Source organism: Gymnodraco acuticeps, unplaced genomic scaffold, assembly GCF_902827175.1.
Source record: "Gymnodraco acuticeps unplaced genomic scaffold, fGymAcu1.1, whole genome shotgun sequence".
Classification (NCBI taxonomy): Eukaryota; Metazoa; Chordata; class Actinopteri; order Perciformes; family Bathydraconidae; genus Gymnodraco; species Gymnodraco acuticeps.
The window spans coordinates 68,637-88,553 of record NW_022990232.1 but is presented as its reverse complement, the minus strand read 5'-3'; the positions used below and the strand labels follow the sequence as shown (position 1 = coordinate 88,553).

The window sequence follows — 19,917 nt, the reverse complement described above, 5'->3', positions numbered from 1 at the left end:
CAGCAGGGATAAACAGGTGAGTAACAAGTGGAGAAAAAATAAAAGAGTCATTTAACAACAATTTATTCAAAAGAGCAATTGTTTTTATAGCATTACAAGCTTCCTGATGTCATTAAAATGTCCCTGCTCTTTCTGTAAGTACGTATGTCACAGGAAACACCTGCACAGCTGTTCCATGTTCTGTTCTCAGTTATCACACCTGTCTGAGGTTCACCTGGGAAAAGACCGCCTTCACATCTCATCACTGACAGGTGGATCCTCCAGGCATCTGAAGTATGTCCACACAACACACAACACAAACACCACACACACACAACACACACACCACACACACACACACAAACACACACAACCACACACACAACACACACACAACACACACACACACACACACACACACACACACCTAGACACATACCTAGACACACACACACACACCTAGACACATACCTCATATCTATTATGTAAGGACATTTCTCCGTGTGTTCAGAGGTTTGTTTCTGAGGTGGAGTCGTCACGAGTTCCTGGAAACAGAACGCAAAGTTATTTTACAGCTGAGAGCCGACATGAGCCGGACCAACGGTGAGTGAAAGGGATATGCACCAAAAACTGTGTGTTATTTAAGGTAGAAAGTGATTACATTGGGATTTATATATTTGTATCTGAGGTAACTTTATGAAAATGGAATTAATTAATGCGAAATTGATTTATTTGATTAATTATAATAGGAAATGTCACTATAATTGAGTGCTATCTTGGATACGCTTGTGTAAAATGTGCTTGTTTATAACCTAAAGCTTCTTCTTACACTGTTTTAAATTACATTGCGGCTCGAGGACAGTATGTACTTTGTATTCATTGAACTATGATTAAATAATCTTAAAACATGTCCTTCTGTAATCCAGTTTTCTGTGTTAAATAAGTGTCCATTTAGCATTTTCTCATTCCTTCTAATAACATAGTATGACGTTTTCTTAGTATGGCAACTAAAAATGTCAATTTGTATACGAGAGCAGAGCAATTTGTGAAGATACTTTATGAAAATATAATAAATTAACACAAATATGGCTTTATTTTATTGATACGAATAAGAAATGTCGTTATATCTTGAATTATTACCCCTTAAATGTGCCTTTTTGTTAACTTCTCCAACCTATAGCATCTCATTACGCTGTTCAAACTTATATTTTAGTTAAAGGTTTACATTTAGTACTTTTGTTTGAATCTACCTCGTATTTCTACCAGTAATCTCATTCAAACATGGACTTCAGTTATTTGGTCATTACGTGATCAGGCTTCAGTCAGAAGACTCACAGTGTGTTATATAAGAGTTCATTTATCACCTTGTGACTCAGCTGATAGCAAGGCAAGGCACATTTATTTATATAGCACCTTTCAACACAAGGCAATTCAAGGTGCTTTACAAAAATGAAAGACATTCAGACAAAGGCATTTAAAATCAGAAAAGATAATAAAGGAAACATTAAAAGAAAAAATGCATGAATAAAAAGTACATGAATAAAAAGTTACAGTGCAGTTTAAGATATGAATAGTTCACACAGAAGTTCCTCTTTACTGATGAACACAACGGCTCCGTTTCAATTCAAATTAAAAGCAGCGACAAAAAGAAAAGTCTTCAGCTGGATTTAAAAGTAGTCAGAGTTGCAGCGGACCTGCAGGTTTCTGGGAGTTTGTTCCAGATGTTTGGAGCATAATAACTGAACGCTGCTTCTCCATGTTCTGACTCTGGGGACAGAAAGCTGACCAGTCCCTGAAGACCTGAGAGATCTGGATGCTTCATCATTTAGCAGGAGGTCAGAAATGTATTTTGGGCCTAAACCATTCAGTGCTTTATAAACCAGCAGCAGTATTTTAGAAATATATTCTTTGACACACAGGAAGCCAGTGTAAAGACTTCAGAACAGGAGTAATCCACTTTCTTAGTGTCAGTGAGGACTCGAGCAGCAGCGTTCTGAATCAGCTGCAGCTTCCTAATAGATTTTTTAGTGAGACCTGTGAAGACACCATTGCAGTAGTCGAGTCTACTGAAGATAAAAGCATGGACAAGTTTTTCCAAATCCTGCTGTGACATTAGTCTTTTAATCCTAGATATATTCTTTAGGTGATAGTAGGCTGATTTAGTAACTGTTTTAATGTGACTGTTGAAACTCAGGTCAGAGTCAATGACTACACCTAGATTTCTGGCTCTATCTGTTGTTTTGAACATTGCACACTGAAGCTCAGCGCTAACTTTTATACGTTCTGACTTGGCTCCAAAAACCATTACCTCAGTTTTGTCTTTGTTTAATTGGAGAAAGTTCTGACACATCCAGTCATTGATTTGTTCAATGCACTTACTCAGTGTTTGAATTGGAGCATAGTCTCCTGGTGAAATTGTTATGTAAATTTGTGTGTCATCTGCATAGCTATGGTAACTTATTTAGTTGTTCTTCATTATCTGAGCCAGTGGTAGCATGTAGACGTTAAAGAGAAGAGGCCCCAAGATGGAGCCTTGAGGAACCCCACATGTCATATTTGTCAACTCAGATGTGTATTTACCGATAGAAACAACGTTGTTTCTGTCCTTTAAGTAGGATTCAAACCAATTTAGAACTGTTTCCGAAAGTCCCACCCAGTTTTCCAGTCGGTCTAGTAATATGCTGTGGTCAACAGTGTCAAACGCAGCACTGAGATCTAATAATACTAACACTGAAGTTCTGCCACTGTCTGTGTTTAAGTGGATGTCATTAAAGACCTTTACAAGAGCAGTCTCAGTGCTGTGGTTTGGACGAAAGCCTGACTGGAACACATCGAAACAGTTATTTACATGTAAGAAATTACTCAACTGTTGAAAAACTAATTTTTCAATGATTTTACCTAGAAATGGGAGGTTTGATATGGGCCTGTAATTGTTCATTACTGAAGCATCTAGATTATTCTTTTTTAAGAGCGGTTTAATGACTGCAGTTTTGAGGGCCTGTGGAAAAATACCTGAGTGAAGAGACTTGTTTACTATATGAAGTAGATCTGAGGCCATGCAAGGCAAAACATCTTTGAAAAATCCTGTTGGAATAATATCAAGGCAGCAGGAGGAGGATTTCAGAAGTTGAATAATGTCCTCTAGGTTTTTATCATTAATCTGATGGAACTGTGTCATGGTGTCTGAATTGATGTTAGGTGGACACAGAGACAACACATTTGCTGTTCCTGATGCAGAGGCACTGACTGCTTGTCTGATTCTCTGAATGTTGTCAGTGAAGAAGGCAAAATCATTGCACGCCCTGGTGGATAGAAATTCAGAGGCTACTGACACTGGGGGGGTTAGTTAGTCTGTCGACGGTAGCAAACAAGGCACGTGCGTTGTTTTTGTTTTTGGCAATGATATCAGAGAAGAAATACTGTCGGGCAAATTTCAATTCCAAATTATAAAGGCCAAGTCTCTCTTTATAGATTTCAAAGTGAACCTGGAGATTTGTTTTTCACACCTGCGTTCAGCTTTCGACATTTCTTTTTTCTGTTCTCACGGTCATGGCCTTTCTCCATGGAGATATTTTCTTCCCAGTCACTTCCTTTACCTTAGTTGGAGCAATGGCATCTATAACATTTTTAATTTTTGAATTAAAATGATCTACTAGCTCATTTGCTGAGATGTTAGCAGGGGCAAGTGTGGAAGAACAATTCTGAGTAAACATTTCCCTAGTATTTTCAGTTAAATATCGCTTTGTGGTTACCTCTTTTTGAACATTTTAGTGAACAGAAATAGAGCTCTCAAAGAAAACACAGGAATGGTCAGAGAGTGCAACATCAGTCACCACAACCTTAGAGATATTCAGACCCTTTGAGATAATTAAGTCCAGAGTGTGCCCCTTATTGTGCGTGGGCTCCGTCACATGCTGAGTCAGTCCATAGCTATCAAGAACACAAAACAGTTCTTTAGCCCCTCTGTCCTGGGGGTTGTCAACATGGATGTTAAAATCACCAACAATGACTAGACCAGGGGTGACCAACCAGTCAGAGGTTAAGAGCCACATTTTTTCTATGTTATTGAGAGCCACATCAAACACACAGTCACTGATACCGCTTGTTTCAGTTTTTTGTTTTCTGGAGACAGATTTCAACCACGTCACTGATGCATTTTTGTGGCATTGGGATAATATTTTTTAAATCCTCTGGAGCAGAGAGAGGAGCTGTGGATTATTGTTATTGATTAATGCATCAGTGTTTCTTAGGGTCAAAAACACTAAACCCACAACTTAAGATGAAGCGTTTAGTTTATTTAATAAAAGAGCACATGTTCAATGTGAAAAGTGACAGTAGTTATAGATTATTTGCAATTTGGTGGTATATATATATATTTTTTTTTATTATATATATAACACCTTGAATTCCAGGGGGGGGCGCGGGGCTCCGTTGGCGGGCAGCGGTAGGGGAAACACTGGATAGTAGTGTTTAATCAACGATAGGTTTTCCCCCCCCTCAAAGGTGATTGGTTCACTGCATCGCAGGTATTATTGTGATTGGCTGTTGGGCCACATCAAAATTAGACGCGCTGTCATCCTCTCATACTGACACCTGACACCACACATACACACGTAGGGAGAGCCGGGACGAAAGTAACACGGGACGAAAGTAACGGAGCTATTTATCCGAGCCCGAACAACTTTGACCAGCCAAATTACGTCAGAATTATCAGTATTCAATAGTTAACAGACCTACTAAATATCAGGTTTAACTGTCAGGAGTAGCTAGCTAGTGTTGTCACGATACCAACATTTTGGTTTCGATACCAAGTCAAGAATTGCGATTCCGATTATTTTTCTTAAAAAAAGGGAAACAGTCTTAAATGTAATTATTGTGCTTTATTTCACACCAGAATCATAACCATAACACAAACTTTTAAACAATGAGAACAATAAATAAAATAAATGACAAGAATTCGTATTAAATAAAATTAATACATTTCTCACAGACAGGCCTCGTGGTGTCCGTAGGCTTGCCCTCACTGTCAGAGATATAGCTCAAATACATCGCTTCTGGCGTTTTTTGTCAACAAGCCGAGGCGCAGCGGCAGCTGCACTCCCACTTGCAGCCATGCTTCTGGTTTTCTCACATGCTCTGGCACTAGCGCGTGCACGAGAGGGGAGGGACTTAGAGCGTGCTTGAGAGGGGGGACTTAGAGCGTGCTTGAGAGGGGAGGGACTTCGAGCGTGCTTGAGAGGGGGGGACTTAGAGCGTGCTTGAGAGGGGAGGGGCTGCAGGCACGGCTGCAGTGCAGGGAGTGGAAGCAGAGCGCTGAACACACACGGCTCTTATTAAAACGGCGCTTTCTCACCGGAGTACTTTCCCCCGTCATTCTTAAAGTACCGATACTAATGAAACGGAGGAATCGTAACGTTTTTAACGGCAGGGTATCGCGGTATACCTTTCAAGTATCGGTACACCATGCAACACTAGTCAGGAGTCAGTGTCTCCCCCAAACTCACACATATAAATTCGATATGAACTGAAGAGCCGCATGAAACTAGGCAAAAGAGAGAGCCGCGGGTTGGCCACCCCTGGACTAGACGGTCAAAGTCAATACACACTATAGACAGCAGTTCAGTAAAGTCGTCAAAAAAGCTTGCACAGTATTTGGGTGGTCTATAGATATTTAGGAGCAGAGCTCGAGAGGAGCATTTCAGCTGAAGGGCCACATATTCAAAAGAAGCAAAGTTCCCATAAGATGTCTTCCTGCATTGAAGGGAATCATTGAATAGAATATCAACTCCACCCCCTCTCTTATGCATTCTTTCCTGACTCATAAAACTGAAGTTGGGAGGGGTTGATTCGATAAGAACAGCTGCACTGTGATTTTGTTAAATCCAAGTTTCTGTTAAAAACATAAAATCGAGATTGTGCTCAGTGATAAAATCATTGATTAAAAATGTTTTCCTGCCAAAGACCTGACATTTAATAAAGCTAGTTTAAGTTCGTTAAACACACTATCAGTCATGTTTTTTGTAACAAGCTGTGGCTGACATGGAATCACTGCTAAATTAGATACACTCACACGAACGTTTGAGCGCTTCCTGTTTCTATGATTCACCGCTCTTAATCTATTACCTATCAACACAGATATCAGCAAAGCTACAGGCAGGCAGGGCCCCGGCATGTCCTGGAAGAGTTGAGAGTGCCATACGCCCTTGAGCCTGGCGACGTGTTTATTCCTCCATGAGGTTTCTGAGATTGTCGTTTATCAGGATATTACAAAGACTTCATGACGGGATCAGAGGGCAGCTGAGCAGTCACAAAATAAACGATGCAACTGTGTTTAAAATACTTTAAAACACTCAAAGTGAAAGTATGCATTATGCAAAATAAGTTGACGAAAGACTTGTAAAAGTAAAGTTGAAGCTGGTAAAGGTGGAGTTCATTCTTAAAAATGTTAAATATACTGGTTTGTGGATACATCTGTATTAATAAATCAACATTTATGTTTTGTATGAGTTGTAAAATAACTAAATGAATCAAGTAAATGTGGTAGAAAGCACTATTTGTAGGGAATACTGAAGTAAGTACATGCACATTAGACTTGAGTTGTAAGAGATAATTAGTAATAACTTCAACAAACTGCTGTGTAGCTAACTAAATATTAATAAATCAACATTTATGTTTTGTATGAGTTGTAATATAACTAAATTAATCACGGAAATGTCGTAAAAAGCACTAAATACCCTCTGGATGTTTTTGGAGTATTGCAGGAAATACTTAGTTAAGTGCATGCACATTAGACTTAAGTACAGTACAATTACTTAGTTACTTCCAGCACTGCTTTCTTTTCTTTGTTTTTGCCTTCAACCCATTTCTTTATTGCAGTAAATGCAGTGTACTAGTTCAATCCTGTAGTGTTGATTGATGTTTGCAATGTGTTGTATGAGTTGTAATGTGGTAGAAAGCACTTCATTTGTAGGAATACTGAAGTTAATTACATGCAAGTAAAGTAAATGTTTCCCTAAAAGAAACATGTTTTTGTTTACAGACTAACAACATGGCACCTGCACAGCTGCAGTCCGACACCTCCAGCGCAGATTTCCTTCACAACGTCCAGAGGAAAACTGAGCACACATGATCCACCCGAACATTTCTACATATTTCAAACCTTTAGATGAGTTCCTCTACGGACAGCATGCTCCAGTCGGAGGTCCAAAGCTACGCTAAACATCGCTGGTTGCTCACCATCGCTGGACTCCTCTTCTACGTAGTGGATGTTCTCACTGATGTGCTACTGGCGCTGACATTTTTTCAGCAGAAGGATTATTTATGGACTGCTGCTGACTCTGACGTTTTGTCTGACCGGGCTGCTGGTGACGCAGATCTTCAGCTATTCGTGGTACTGGGACGACATCAATGATCCTCGACAGAACCCAAATAGAGAACCCAAATATCCGGGATGTCCAGAGGAGCCATCGCTGCCCTGCACCTGCTGGGGGTGGGCATCTTCACCAGGTGAGCGTAGAATACTGTATGCAGAGAGGGCGAAAGTACACATCCTTTCCTCAAGTAGAAGTACAGATACTCGTGTTTAAAAACACTCTGGTGAAAGTAGAAGTACTGACTAAACTTCTTTACTCAAGTCAAAGTAAAGAGGCTTTGAAATGTACTTCAGTAAAAAGTACCCATAACTAGCAGCTGCTTTAAAGAGTACCTGACCTCCCTTTATATTAATAGAACAATAATGTCATTGTTAGCTAATGAATGTTTCCATGCTGAACAACGGCAACATGACAACGTTTCCATTGGTCCCTCTTCTTTAGAGAAGACCAGGAAATGATGGATACACGGATCGTGTTCAAATCAATAGGCACGCAATGACTCTAAAGAATAATGATCACGCATCAAACACACATTCAGACTAAAGGAACCAGCTGTTTGGAAATGAGAGAAGTAGAAAGTACAAGTATTTGAGTTCAACATGTAAGAAGTAGAAAGTACAAGTATTTGAGTTCAACATGTGAAGTAGAAAGTACAGGTATTTGAGTTCAACATGTAAGAAGTAGAAAGTACAGGTATTTGAGTTCAACATGAAGAAGTAGAAAGTACAGGTATTTGAGTTCAACATGTAAGAAGTAGAAAGTACAGGTATTTGGGTTCAACATGTAAGGAGTAGAAAGTACAGGTATTTGGTTCAACATGTAAGAAGTAGAAAGTACAGGTTATTTGAGTTTCAACATGTAAAAGTAGAAAAGTACAGGTATTTGAGTTCAACATGTAAGAAGTAGAAAGTACAGGTATTTGAGTTCAACATGTAAGAAGTAGAAAGTACAGGTATTTGAGTTCAACATGTGAGAAGTAGAAAGTACAGGTATTTGTGTTCAACATGTAAGAAGTAGAAAGTACAGGTATTTGTGTTCAACATGTAAGAAGTAGAAAGTACAGGTATTTGAGTTCAACATGTAAGAAGTAGAAAGTACAGGTATTTGAGTTCAACATGTAAGAAGTAGAAAGTACAGGTATTTGTGTTCAACATGTAAGAAGTAGAAAGTACAGGTATTTGAGTTCAACATGTAAGAAGTAGAAAGTACAGGTATTTGTGTTCAACATGTAAGAAGTAGAAAGTACAGGTATTTGAGTTCAACATGTAAGAAGTAGAAAGTACAGGTATTTGAGTTCAACATGTAAGAAGTAGAAAGTACAGGTATTTGTTCAACATGTAAGAAGTAGAAAGTACAGGTATTTGGGTTCAACATGTAAGAAGTAGAAAGTACAGGTATTTGTGTTCAACATGTAAGAAGTAGAAAGTACAGGTATTTGAGTTCAACATGTGAGAAGTAGAAAGTACAGGTATTTGTTCAACATGTAAGAAGTAGAAAGTACAGGTATTTGTGTTCAACATGTGAGAAGTAGAAAGTACAGGTATTTGGGTTCAACATGTAAGAAGTAGAAAGTACAGGTATTTGTGTTCAACATGTGAGAAGTAGAAAGTACAGGTATTTGGTTCAACATGTAAGAAGTAGAAAGTACAGGTATTTGAGTTCAACATGTAAGAAGTAGAAAGTACAGGTATTTGAGTTCAACATGTAAGAAGTAGAAAGTACAGGTATTTGGGTTCAACATGTGAGAAGTAGAAAGTACAGGTATTTGAGTTCAACATGTAAGAAGTAGAAAGTACAGGTATTTGAGTTCAACATGTAAGAAGTAGAAAGTACAGGTATTTGAGTTCAACATGTAAGAAGTAGAAAGTACAGGTATTTGTGTTCAACATGTGAGAAGTAGAAAGTACAGGTATTTGGGTTCAACATGTAAGAAGTAGAAAGTACAGGTATTTGAGTTCAACATGTAAGAAGTAGAAAGTACAGGTATTTGAGTTCAACATGTAAGAAGTAGAAAGTACAGGTATTTGAGTTCAACATGTAAGAAGTAGAAAGTACAGGTATTTGGGTTCAACATGTAAGAAGTAGAAAGTACAGGTATTTGTGTTCAACATGTAAGAAGTAGAAAGTACAGGTATTTGTGTTCAACATGTAAGAAGTAGAAAGTACAGGTATTTGAGTTCAACATGTAAGAAGTAGAAAGTACAGGTATTTGTGTTCAACATGTAAGAAGTAGAAAGTACAGGTATTTGAGTTCAACATGTGAGAAGTAGAAAGTACAGGTATTTGTGTTCAACATGTAAGAAGTAGAAAGTACAGGTATTTGAGTTCAACATGTAAGAAGTAGAAAGTACAGGTATTTGAGTTCAACATGTAAGAAGTAGAAAGTACAGGTATTTGGGTTCAACATGTAAGAAGTAGAAAGTACAGGTATTTGAGTTCAACATGTGAGAAGTAGAAAGTACAGGTATTTGAGTTAACATGTAAGAAGTAGAAAGTACAGGTATTTGGGTTCAACATGTAAGAGTAGAAAGTACAGGTATTTGAGTTCAACATGTAAGAAGTAGAAAGTACAGGTATTTGGAGTTCAACATGTAAGAAGTAGAAAGTACAGGTATTTGGTTCAACATTAAGAAGTAGAAAGTACAGGTATTTGAGTCAACATGTAAGAAGTAGAAAGTAACAGGTATTTGGTTCACTGTAAGAAGTAGAAAGTAGATGGTATTTGAGTTCAACATGTAAGAAGTAGGAAGTACAGGTATTTGGGTTCAACATGTAAGAAGTAGAAAGTACAGGTATTTGAGTTCAACATGTAAGAAGTAGAAAGTACAGGTATTTGAGTTCAACATGTAAGAAGTAGAAAGTACAGGTATTTGAGTTCAACATGTAAGAAGTAGAAATGTAAGAAGTAGAAAGTACGGTATTTGTGTTCAACATGTAAGAAGTAGAAAGTACAGGTATTTGAGTTCAACATGTGAGAAGTAGAAAGTACAGGTATTTGTGTTCAACATGTAAGAAGTAGAAAGTACAGGTATTTGAGTTCAACATGTGAGAAGTAGAAAGTACAGGTATTTGTGTTCAACATGTAAGAAGTAGAAAGTACAGGTATTTGAGTTCAACATGTAAGAAGTAGAAAGTACAGGTATTTGGGTTCAACATGTAAGAAGTAGAAAGAGGTATTTGTGTTCAACATGTAAGAAGTAGAAAGTACAGGTATTTGAGTTCAACATGTGAGAAGTAGAAAGTACAGGGTATTTGTGTTCAACATGTAGAAGTAGAAAGTACAGTATTTGAGTTCACATGTGAGAAGTAGAAAAGTACAGGTATTTTGTGTTCAACATAGTAAGAAGTAGAAAGGTACAGGTATTTGGAGTATCAACATTAGAGAATGTAGAAAGTAAGTCAAGGAAAAACGTCGTCAGAAAAATAAGTAGTGGAGTAAAGTACTGATACCAGAAAGTACAGTAACGAAGTATTTGTACTCCTCTACTTCCCACCTCTGGATACGATAATACTTTAATGGTCAGATGGAGTCTGAAATGCTCCGCGCATCACAGCAGCTCCATGTGTAACACCTACAGACCACATATCAAGACACAATACATGAGGAAACAAACAACAAACATTTAACATAACAGCAGGATCAGTGAGAGAAACAGCTGCTCAAAGAGCCTTAGTAGCATCCTGCTGTGGAGAAACTGATGAATGATTCATGGACAAAGTGTGTCTTTTGTTATATTGAATAAAGTAATAAAGAAAGTCAATATACAAATGAAATGGATCTGAATGCAGGAACAGAGCAGCTTTCATCCTCTGAGGAGAACAAAGTTCTGCTGACAGTCCCGCTATACAGAAGAGAGAAAATCCAACTGGTCCCGCCCTTAAGGCTTCATCTAAACATCCCACCATTAAACCATTAAACCCCCTCGTCCTTAACCATTTGTAAATCCACCTCTTACTTCCTGAAATGTAAATCCTTAACATATGTCTCTGTTAAACACATACAAGACTACAAATACAATTCAACAGAGTAAAAGGCAATCAAAGTATAAGACGATATGTTTCAAATGATTATATGATCATTTGAAACGACACCTGTATGTGCAGAATGACGGGAAGGAGGAGTGCCTGCCTGACTCAACAATGCACGGACAATGGCATGATTTTACAGAACGTGCACACTGGAATAACTTCATTTGAGTGTCTTCTGTCAGACTAGAGGAAAGGACACTTCCGAAACCCACATCCAGGAGTTTATTTCACTAACTTTGCCTGCGGGGGCCATCGTGCAGGGACCCTGGGAGAAGTCTGCAGATTCCTCTAAATTCACCGACATTTAGCACGACATGACGCCTCTTTGGGACATCTAAACATGCCATTCGAGAACATGTCAGGAATGAAGTTAGATCTGATAATGAAGATGTTTCCCTACGTGTATTTCAGGTTGTGCATCATCGTCTGTGCAGCTTTCAGAGATTAAACACTGACACGCCTACTGTCTTAAAACAGGTTTAGTAATATCCTAATTCTGGGAATTGAAATGAAAAGTGGTTTAAAGGTCAAAGATGGGTTCGGTAAACAGTGAAACAGGGACGTGTGTTGTCTGGGGATTCAAAATGGATGAAAGGAAATATAAAAAGGTTAGAAAAGTGTCCAAAGAACTATAATTTCACTGAAAGACTTGAGGTAGAGGCAGGCCCGCCTTAACCTGCCATCAGGCCCTGGGGCTTTTGTAGGCCCCCTATTTAAACAACAAATCAAAGTCATTTATAGCCTCGGCAGGCTCTGTGATCGCACTTCTCCACTCTGCTCTACGCGCGCCTGGTCCTCTCCTCCAGATGAGTGACGTATTGGGCCTCCCTCATGTATTTGTCCGGTTGCCGTTGGCTCCCCTCCATGTAGCAAGTCCTCCTCGTCCTCCCATCTCCTCCAACAGATAATGTCCCTCCCGTCTGTTTTTCCTCTCCAGCTACTCCATCGCTATCAGAACCAGACGGCCTACTTGGCTCTGAGGCCCCGCGGCCGGCACCGCTGCCGCTCGGTACAGAACTCATCTGTCCTTCCTCCTCATCCTGGCCGACAGGTTTAAAATAACCTGTAAGCTTCGGCATGTTTTGTAATAGCTGCTTGTCTCGAAACTCCTTTTCCCTCAACAATTTCCTTTTCTGAGCGCCACTCTCAAACTTTTTCTACTCCGACATTTTCTCCTAAACAACCTTCATCTGTCACTCAATCACTCGCAATTTGAATAAGTCACATGTGAAACATATTCTCATTCTGATTGGCTGTTAAGTGGTGCCCACTGACTGTTACTGAGTCATCTCTGGAATCCATCGATCTCATTGATTAGCGGAGCAAATGATCAAAATAGTACGGAGGGAAGATATTTTCATTTGGATTACTGGTCTGGGGGAAGCTCATGAGTGTGTGTGTGTGTGTGTGTGTGTGTGTGTGTGTGTGTGTGTGTGTGTGTGTGTGTGTGTGTTTGTGTATTTTTGTGTTTGTGTGTATTGTGTTTGTTTCCCGGGGGAAACACTCACGAGAAACACCGACTGTTGTTCTGCCTGCTGTGACGTCAAGTTACTTCGTTCTCCGCTTGTAATTATGCCGAAGCTTCAAAGTTGTATTTATCATCTGAATTTGCTGAAACAAGTTTAATATTCTGAAAGCCAAGACTTTGTTTATTTGAAACCAGATGAAAACAAACTGTAACGGACCCTGCCGTGTTATCTATGATTACTCTACACCTTACATTCATAATGTCAGCCGGAGGGCTGCGCTGCGGAAGAGCAGGGTGGCGAGTGAGAGCTGTCTTCTTCCCTTTACAAGCTTCAAAAATGTATTTATCGTGTGATTTTGGAAATAAAAGTTTCATATTCTGAAAGCCCAGACTTTGTTTATTTAAAAAAAAATTAAAACACCCGAAAAAAAAAATATATATTTTGATTTTTAAAAAAAATGTATTGGCTCATGATAGGCCCCTGATCTCCGTAGGCCCTGGGCTTCAGCCCAGGTCAGCCCGTGCATTAAGGCGGCCCTGAGGAATGTGAGCATTTGGGATGTTTCCAAATATCTGGAACAAACTCCCAGAAAGCTGCAGCTACTCTTAGATGAGACTACTTTATTGTCATTACATAATGCAAGCAGAGTGTAACGAACTTAGGAGGGTCTGACTTCTCCTTTTATGCTCTTAATGTCTTTTCTTTGAAAAGCACTTTGAATTGACTAAATAAACTTGCCTTGCCTTGAATCTAATGAAGTGGTGAAGTTAGATCTGAAGAGGTTTCCCTACGTGTGTTTCAGGATGTGCTTTCAGAGTGTAAACACGACACACCTCCTACATGTTTGTGTGTTGTTGTGATTGTGTTTACCTGTTGTGTTACATGTTTGTGTGATGTTGTTGTGATTGTGTTTACCTGTTGCAGGTACGTCCACCTGCTGAGGAGGGGCTTCAGGGTGCTGTGGAGGAGCTCAGCTTCATGCACGGAGGACCAGAGGAGGGCCGAGCACCATCGTCTGTTCTGCCTGGCGACAGATCTGAGCATGCTCAAACTGTTCGAGGTGTTTCTGGAGAGCGTTCCTCAACTTCTGCTGCAGATCTAACATCATGTGAGGACTCGGGGAGGGGACCATCGTGCAGTGTGAGTGGAGAGAGGGAGAGAGGGGGGAGAGGGGGAGAGGGGGAGAGGGGGAGAGGGGGAGAGGAGAGAGGGGGAGAGGGAGAGGGGGGGGAGAGGGGAGAGGGGGAGAGGGGGAGAGGGGAGAGGGGGAGGAGGGGGAGAGGGGGGAGAGGGGAGTTACTGGACACATTATTCAGAGCATCTGTCCATGGAGGCATTATGAGAGCCAACAGTTTTCCTACAGAGGAGCGAGAAACACAGACTTTAGAGTCGTTCAGTCTCTCTAGTTGTGTTACTGTTAGAGACATGGTGGCTCTCCTCCTGGTCTTGTTAGAATCTGTATTTAGTAGTTTTGGTCTTCTTGTAGCCTTTTTAAGTCAGTTTGTGTTAGTTTTGTCTCTGTGGTCAATGTGTGGTCTCTTTTTGTCTTTTTGCATCTTGACAGAATTGTCTCGGACTGCTTGTAGCGTTTGTTTGTGTGTTGTTTTTCTTTATGGTAGTTTTTCACCTTCTCGTCACTGTCAGTCTTCTTGAGTCTCTAAGTTGATACGTGACATTGTGTGAAGGTCATGTTTTGAGTCTTTCCCCCCCGCTCATTAACCCCTACATGTCCCCCTCTCCAGATCTCTCCATGTCCTTCTCCTTCCTCACCGTCTCCTGGGCTCTGGTGGATTATCGCCGCTGCCTTCGCCGATCTCTCCCCCAGATCAGAGAGATGCCCTCCGGCCTCCCCACCTTCACCTACCTCCTCTACAAACTCTCCACCATCATCAGCCTCATCCTCAGCCTGGCTCTTCTTCTCCTCCTCAGCCCCTTCACCTCCGTGTTCCTCACCTTCCTCTGGCTCCTCGGGGCCTTATATACTCACCTAAAAGGGAAAAAATTCTGCACCTCAATGGGGATGGAGCTTTTGTACCAAGGGGTCGTTGGGGTCATCCTCATCTTCACCTTCTTCAACGTCAAAGAGAAGAACACCAGGGTGGAGATGGTGGTGTATTACGTGTTTCACGGCGTGTTGAATATCCTGGCCCCCGTGCTAATGGCTCTTCTAAGGCCAGAGATGCTGACCGTCTCTCTGTTATTGGCCCTCAGCGGGATTATTGTTGGGGGGGCCGTGATGGGCATGGTGAGCATCTTGTTGTATTACCTGCTGATGCATCCAAGAGAGGGAGAGAGGAGGGTCGGAGACGAGGTGGACGGAGAGGAGAGGGAGACACGGAGGGAGACGAGGGAGAGAAACTTTCTACAGCCCTGAGGAAATATGGATATTAAAAACTGAACATTTGAAAGAAGAAAGGAATCGTGCTCGTTATTTATTGATGCTGTTATTCTAAATGTATTTATTCTTGTTTCAATAAACCACACATCTGTGAATGGTCTCTTATTATTATAATTGTATTTTCTGCACATTAGAAGCAAATACGTGGAATGAATAATATTTGATTAATCTTTGTTTTAATAAGCCAACAAGTATTTGTCTCCATAGAAAATATGATTTGTATTGTTATTATTTTGCTGCAACAAGTTCGCTTATTGATAATGCATTTTAAAACAGTTAAATAATATGTATTCTTTCCTCTGTATGTGTGGTGGCGTTTTAATCCTAGTCTACATTCAGTCGCCACCTCTGTCGGGGTTGTGCGTTTTGGTTTGTTTCCAAACAGTTCAGATCGTTGTTGAATCAGATGAGCTTTACTCACCGGTCCAGACCGCTAACAGGAGACACACGTCTTCGCTTCATCGTCAAATCAAGTTATCAGCCTCAAAAAGAACACGGTCAGTTTTCCCCGTCTCATCACCATCAGCTGTGTCCTATCAATAGCCACGCACGTGACGCTGACGCACATAACAAACAAGTGAGCCTTAAATTAATACATTTTAAACCGTAGTGTGAAGAGTTATAATCTAATTTATATGAACATTCAGACAATAATGACAAAAGGAAAATGGCTCTAACGGTAGAGATGTACGTGGTAAGGCAAATACAATAATAAGCATTAATATCAAATAATATTATTAAGTGATTATTTTGCATGCAAGCCGTTTTTCTATATTATTTGGTGAGGAGAAATAGTTTCTTTAACTGTGCATCACATATGTGAAACACAAGGTGGCGCTATTGTCTAAGTAGATGTTTCTATTTCCAATCCTGTTTTATCCACACTTACAAAGCATCATTCTTGAAAGGCTTTTAACTTATTTATTTATGTATTATTGTGATGCTATGAACTATTTATAGTGTAAACTGGAATCACATGTGCTCCGGTGTATCTGTGTGTTCTGTATGTTCCTGATGTGTTCATGACATCAGCTGCAGCTCATAACCAATTGCTCCTTGCGGGATTAATACAGTTGTTGATTGATAAAGAGTCATACTTTGTCAGAAACAGAACCAAGACTTTTCTCATCAAACTTGTAATTTCTGCCATCATATTTCCAATGCTGAGTTAGCATTAACTGACAATAAGGAAGTGGCTTCATGAGATCCTTCACTGCAGACATCTGAACATATACAATGGCTGATCAACACTTTCATTGCGTTTTGGATGATTTAGTGAACTTTGTAACATCCATGGTGCACACACACACACACACACACACACACACACACACACACACACACACACACACACACACACACACACACACACACACACACACACAAACACACACACACACAACACACACACACACACACACACACACACACACACACACACACACACACACACACACACACACACACACACACACACACACACACACACACACACCACACACACACACACACAGTTTGAAAGGGTTTTAAATGAAATGTGGTGATTAATGGTTTTTGTGTTAATGTAATAGCAGCTAAAACAGGACCGGTCAAATTTGACCGCAAACACCAAAGTAAGGGGGGGGGGGGGGGACGAAGACAATGGGAGGGTTAAGTAAGAACGCATGTTAAGTGATTTTGACCCCGAGCAACTTCAATCGTTGCTTATTTCTCTGCCTCTTTCCACTATTTCCTCTCAAACCCCCAGATCACTTAGGAGCAGGAAACATTTGAATAAGAGAGGATTACATCTCCAGCTGAAGAAATGCTGAATTCTCCTGCTCTTAAACCAGCAGCACCATCTCATCCACCTCAAACTAAACTATACATTCAAGCTACAACTCAACGTAAAGGTGGTCGCTGAGCACCTCCCCCTCCTCACACCTCCCCCTCCTCACACAAGATGACAGGACTCATGGAGGACCTAAAAACAAAGCAGTGCTAATTTCTTGTTTTCCCAGAAAAGGATTGCTCTCGCCTCAGAAGACCGCTGACTGACCCCCACATCTCCTCCTTTCATTCAGAACTTTCTGACCTGTTTACTCCGAGGGACTACTTTTCCTTTCCTCTGTCAGCTCTCCTCCGTCAGAAACACTCCATAAAACCACACATTACAAATGAAAGGGAGGAGATGGAGAGGAAACGACTGATTTACTGCAGACTGTAACTCTTATTTCATGTGTTTTAGCTAAACATCTCCTCTTGTCTGGTTTGCATTTTTAGTTGTTATTTTTGGATTAGTACGGCCTGACCTAAGCATTGTCTTTGAGCAGGAAACACTTTAACAAAGTATACAACCGTTTATTTCAATGCCTAATCCTTGCTGTGCAGAAACTAAATGCAATTCATGCAAAATCTGTTTAAATCTTCCTTGTTTTAAAAACTAAAAACTCATCAATCTGATTTCCTCTAAGGCTTTAACACCCTGAGTCTTTTTAGTTGGGTGTGCACTTTTAATTGAGTTATTTGGAACCTGAAGTATAGAAGTGTTTAATTACATCATCGCTTTGCAAAAACCAAATGAAAGCCAATGCAACATCTCCTCAAAGGTTTGTAATTCTGCATGAAGTTGCCCATTCTCCAGGGCAGGAGTTCAAAACAGACAAGTCGGACAGATTGTGTCCCTGTAGTTCAAAGCAATTCAGGATGGGATCACCCGGATCCAGATTCAGCCCTTGCATGCATGGAGGTCACTACAGTGGACAGCTATTCAAAAGGTCTTTTCATATGCATTGTGTTTTATTGCACATCAGCCACTACATAGGACCCTATTGCATCATCCCATCCTCTGCCACTCAGTGCCAAGTCAGTGTGAGTGCATGATGTCTCTGAACCAAGATGGACGACAGAAAGCCACATGGACCAAGTCACCCATCTATATCCTGCCAATCCTTTTATGGAAAGCGCCCCCTGCAGGTATAAACATGTGGTGACATCAAGTAACAACTAAGGAATAATTCATAAATGATCAAAGTATTGATTTTATGTTTGCAGGAAATCCTGATCAACCACCTCTCCACTTCAGTGGAGTCATGCTGGCTATATTTCAACTACAACTCATACTGGTGCTGCTGCTGAGGGGGCCTCACCTTGTGGAGGGGGCCACACCTTGTGGAGGGGGCCACACCTTGTGGAGGGGGCCTCACCTTGCGGAGGGGGCCTCACCTTGTGGAGGGGGCCACACCTTGTGGAGGGGGCCTCACCTTGTGGAGGGGGCCTCACCTTGTGGAGGGGGCCACACCTTGTGGAGGGGGCCACACCTTGTGGAGGGGGCCTCACCTTGTGGAGGGGGCCTCACCTTGCGGAGGGGGCCTCACCTTGCGGAGGGGGCCTCACCTTGCGGAGGGGGCCTCACCTTGCGGAGGGGGCCACACCTTGTGGAGGGGGCCACACCTTGTGGAGGGGGCCTCACCTTGTGGAGGGGGGCCTCACCTTGTGGAGGGGGCCTCACCTTGTGGAGGGGGCCTCACCTTGTGGAGGGGGCCTCACCTTGTGGAGGGGGGCCTCACCTTGTGGAGGGGGGCCTCACCTTGTGGAGGGGGCCACACCTTGTGGAGGGGGCCACACCTTGCGGAGGGGGCCACACCTTGCGGAGGGGGCCACACCTTGCGGAGGGGGCCTCACCTTGTGGAGGGGGCCTCACCTTGCGGAGGGGGCCACACCTTGTGGAGGGGGCCTCACCTTGTGGAGGGGGCCACACCTTGTGGAGGGGGCCTCACCTTGTGGAGGGGGCCTCACCTTGTGGAGGGGGCCACACCTTGTGGAGGGGGCCTCACCTTGTGGAGGGGGCCTCACCTTGTGGAGGGGGCCACACCTTGCGGAGGGGGCCACACCTTGCGGAGGGGGCCTCACCTTGTGGAGGGGGCCACACCTTGTGGAGGGGGCCTCACCTTGTGGAGGGGGCCTCACCTTGCGGAGGGGGCCTCACCTTGCGGAGGGGCCTCACCTTGTGGAGGGGGCCACACCTTGTGGAGGGGGCCACACCTTGTGGAGGGAGCCTCACCTTGTGGAGGGGGCCACACCTTGTGGAGGGGGCCACACCTTGTGGAGGGGGCCTCACCTTGTGGAGGGGGCCTCACCTTGTGGAGGGGGCCACACCTTGTGGAGGGAGCCACACCTTGCGGAGGGGGCCTCACCTTGTGGAGGGGGCCTCACCTTGCGGAGGGGGCCTCACCTTGCGGAGGGGGCCTCACCTTGTGGAGGGGGCCACACCTTGTGGAGGGGGCCACACCTTGTGGAGGGGGCCTCACCTTGTGGAGGGGGCCACACCTTGTGGAGGGGGCCACACCTTGTGGAGGGGGCCACACCTTGTGGAGGGGGCCTCACCTTGTGGAGGGGGCCTCACCTTGTGGAGGGGGCCACACCTTGTGGAGGGGGCCTCACCTGAACGCATTCTGTCCACCTGAGTGGACGTATAAACATCTTGTTTTTCATGCCCTAAGAGCAATAAAAACACTTGGTAAAAACATCCTGACTGAGGCTTTCATAATTCATGCATGAAAGGGCTAGATCCTGAATATCAGTGCTTTAATCCTACAGAGCGCCACCTAGTGGACATGAAAAGTAATACAAGGAAGACAAGAGACCACATTGCAGACTTCTATTGTCCGCAATTACCTTTGAAAGGTGA

The 19,917-nt window shown here is 42.2% G+C and overlaps 1 protein-coding gene across 1 annotated transcript; it reads left to right on the top strand.

Moving 5' to 3' along the window:
- The first annotated feature begins 507 nt into the window (after positions 1-507).
- xkr9 (XK, Kell blood group complex subunit-related family, member 9) lies at positions 508-15,343 on the top strand. Its single transcript, XM_034218909.1, is given in 7 exon segments — positions 508-582; positions 7,019-7,309; positions 7,311-7,418; positions 7,421-7,485; positions 13,775-13,949; positions 13,951-13,990; positions 14,593-15,343. Coding segments are annotated over 6 exon segments (1,185 nt in total). The 5' UTR covers positions 508-582; positions 7,019-7,144; the 3' UTR covers positions 15,225-15,343.
- The last annotated feature ends 4,574 nt before the right edge of the window (positions 15,344-19,917 follow it).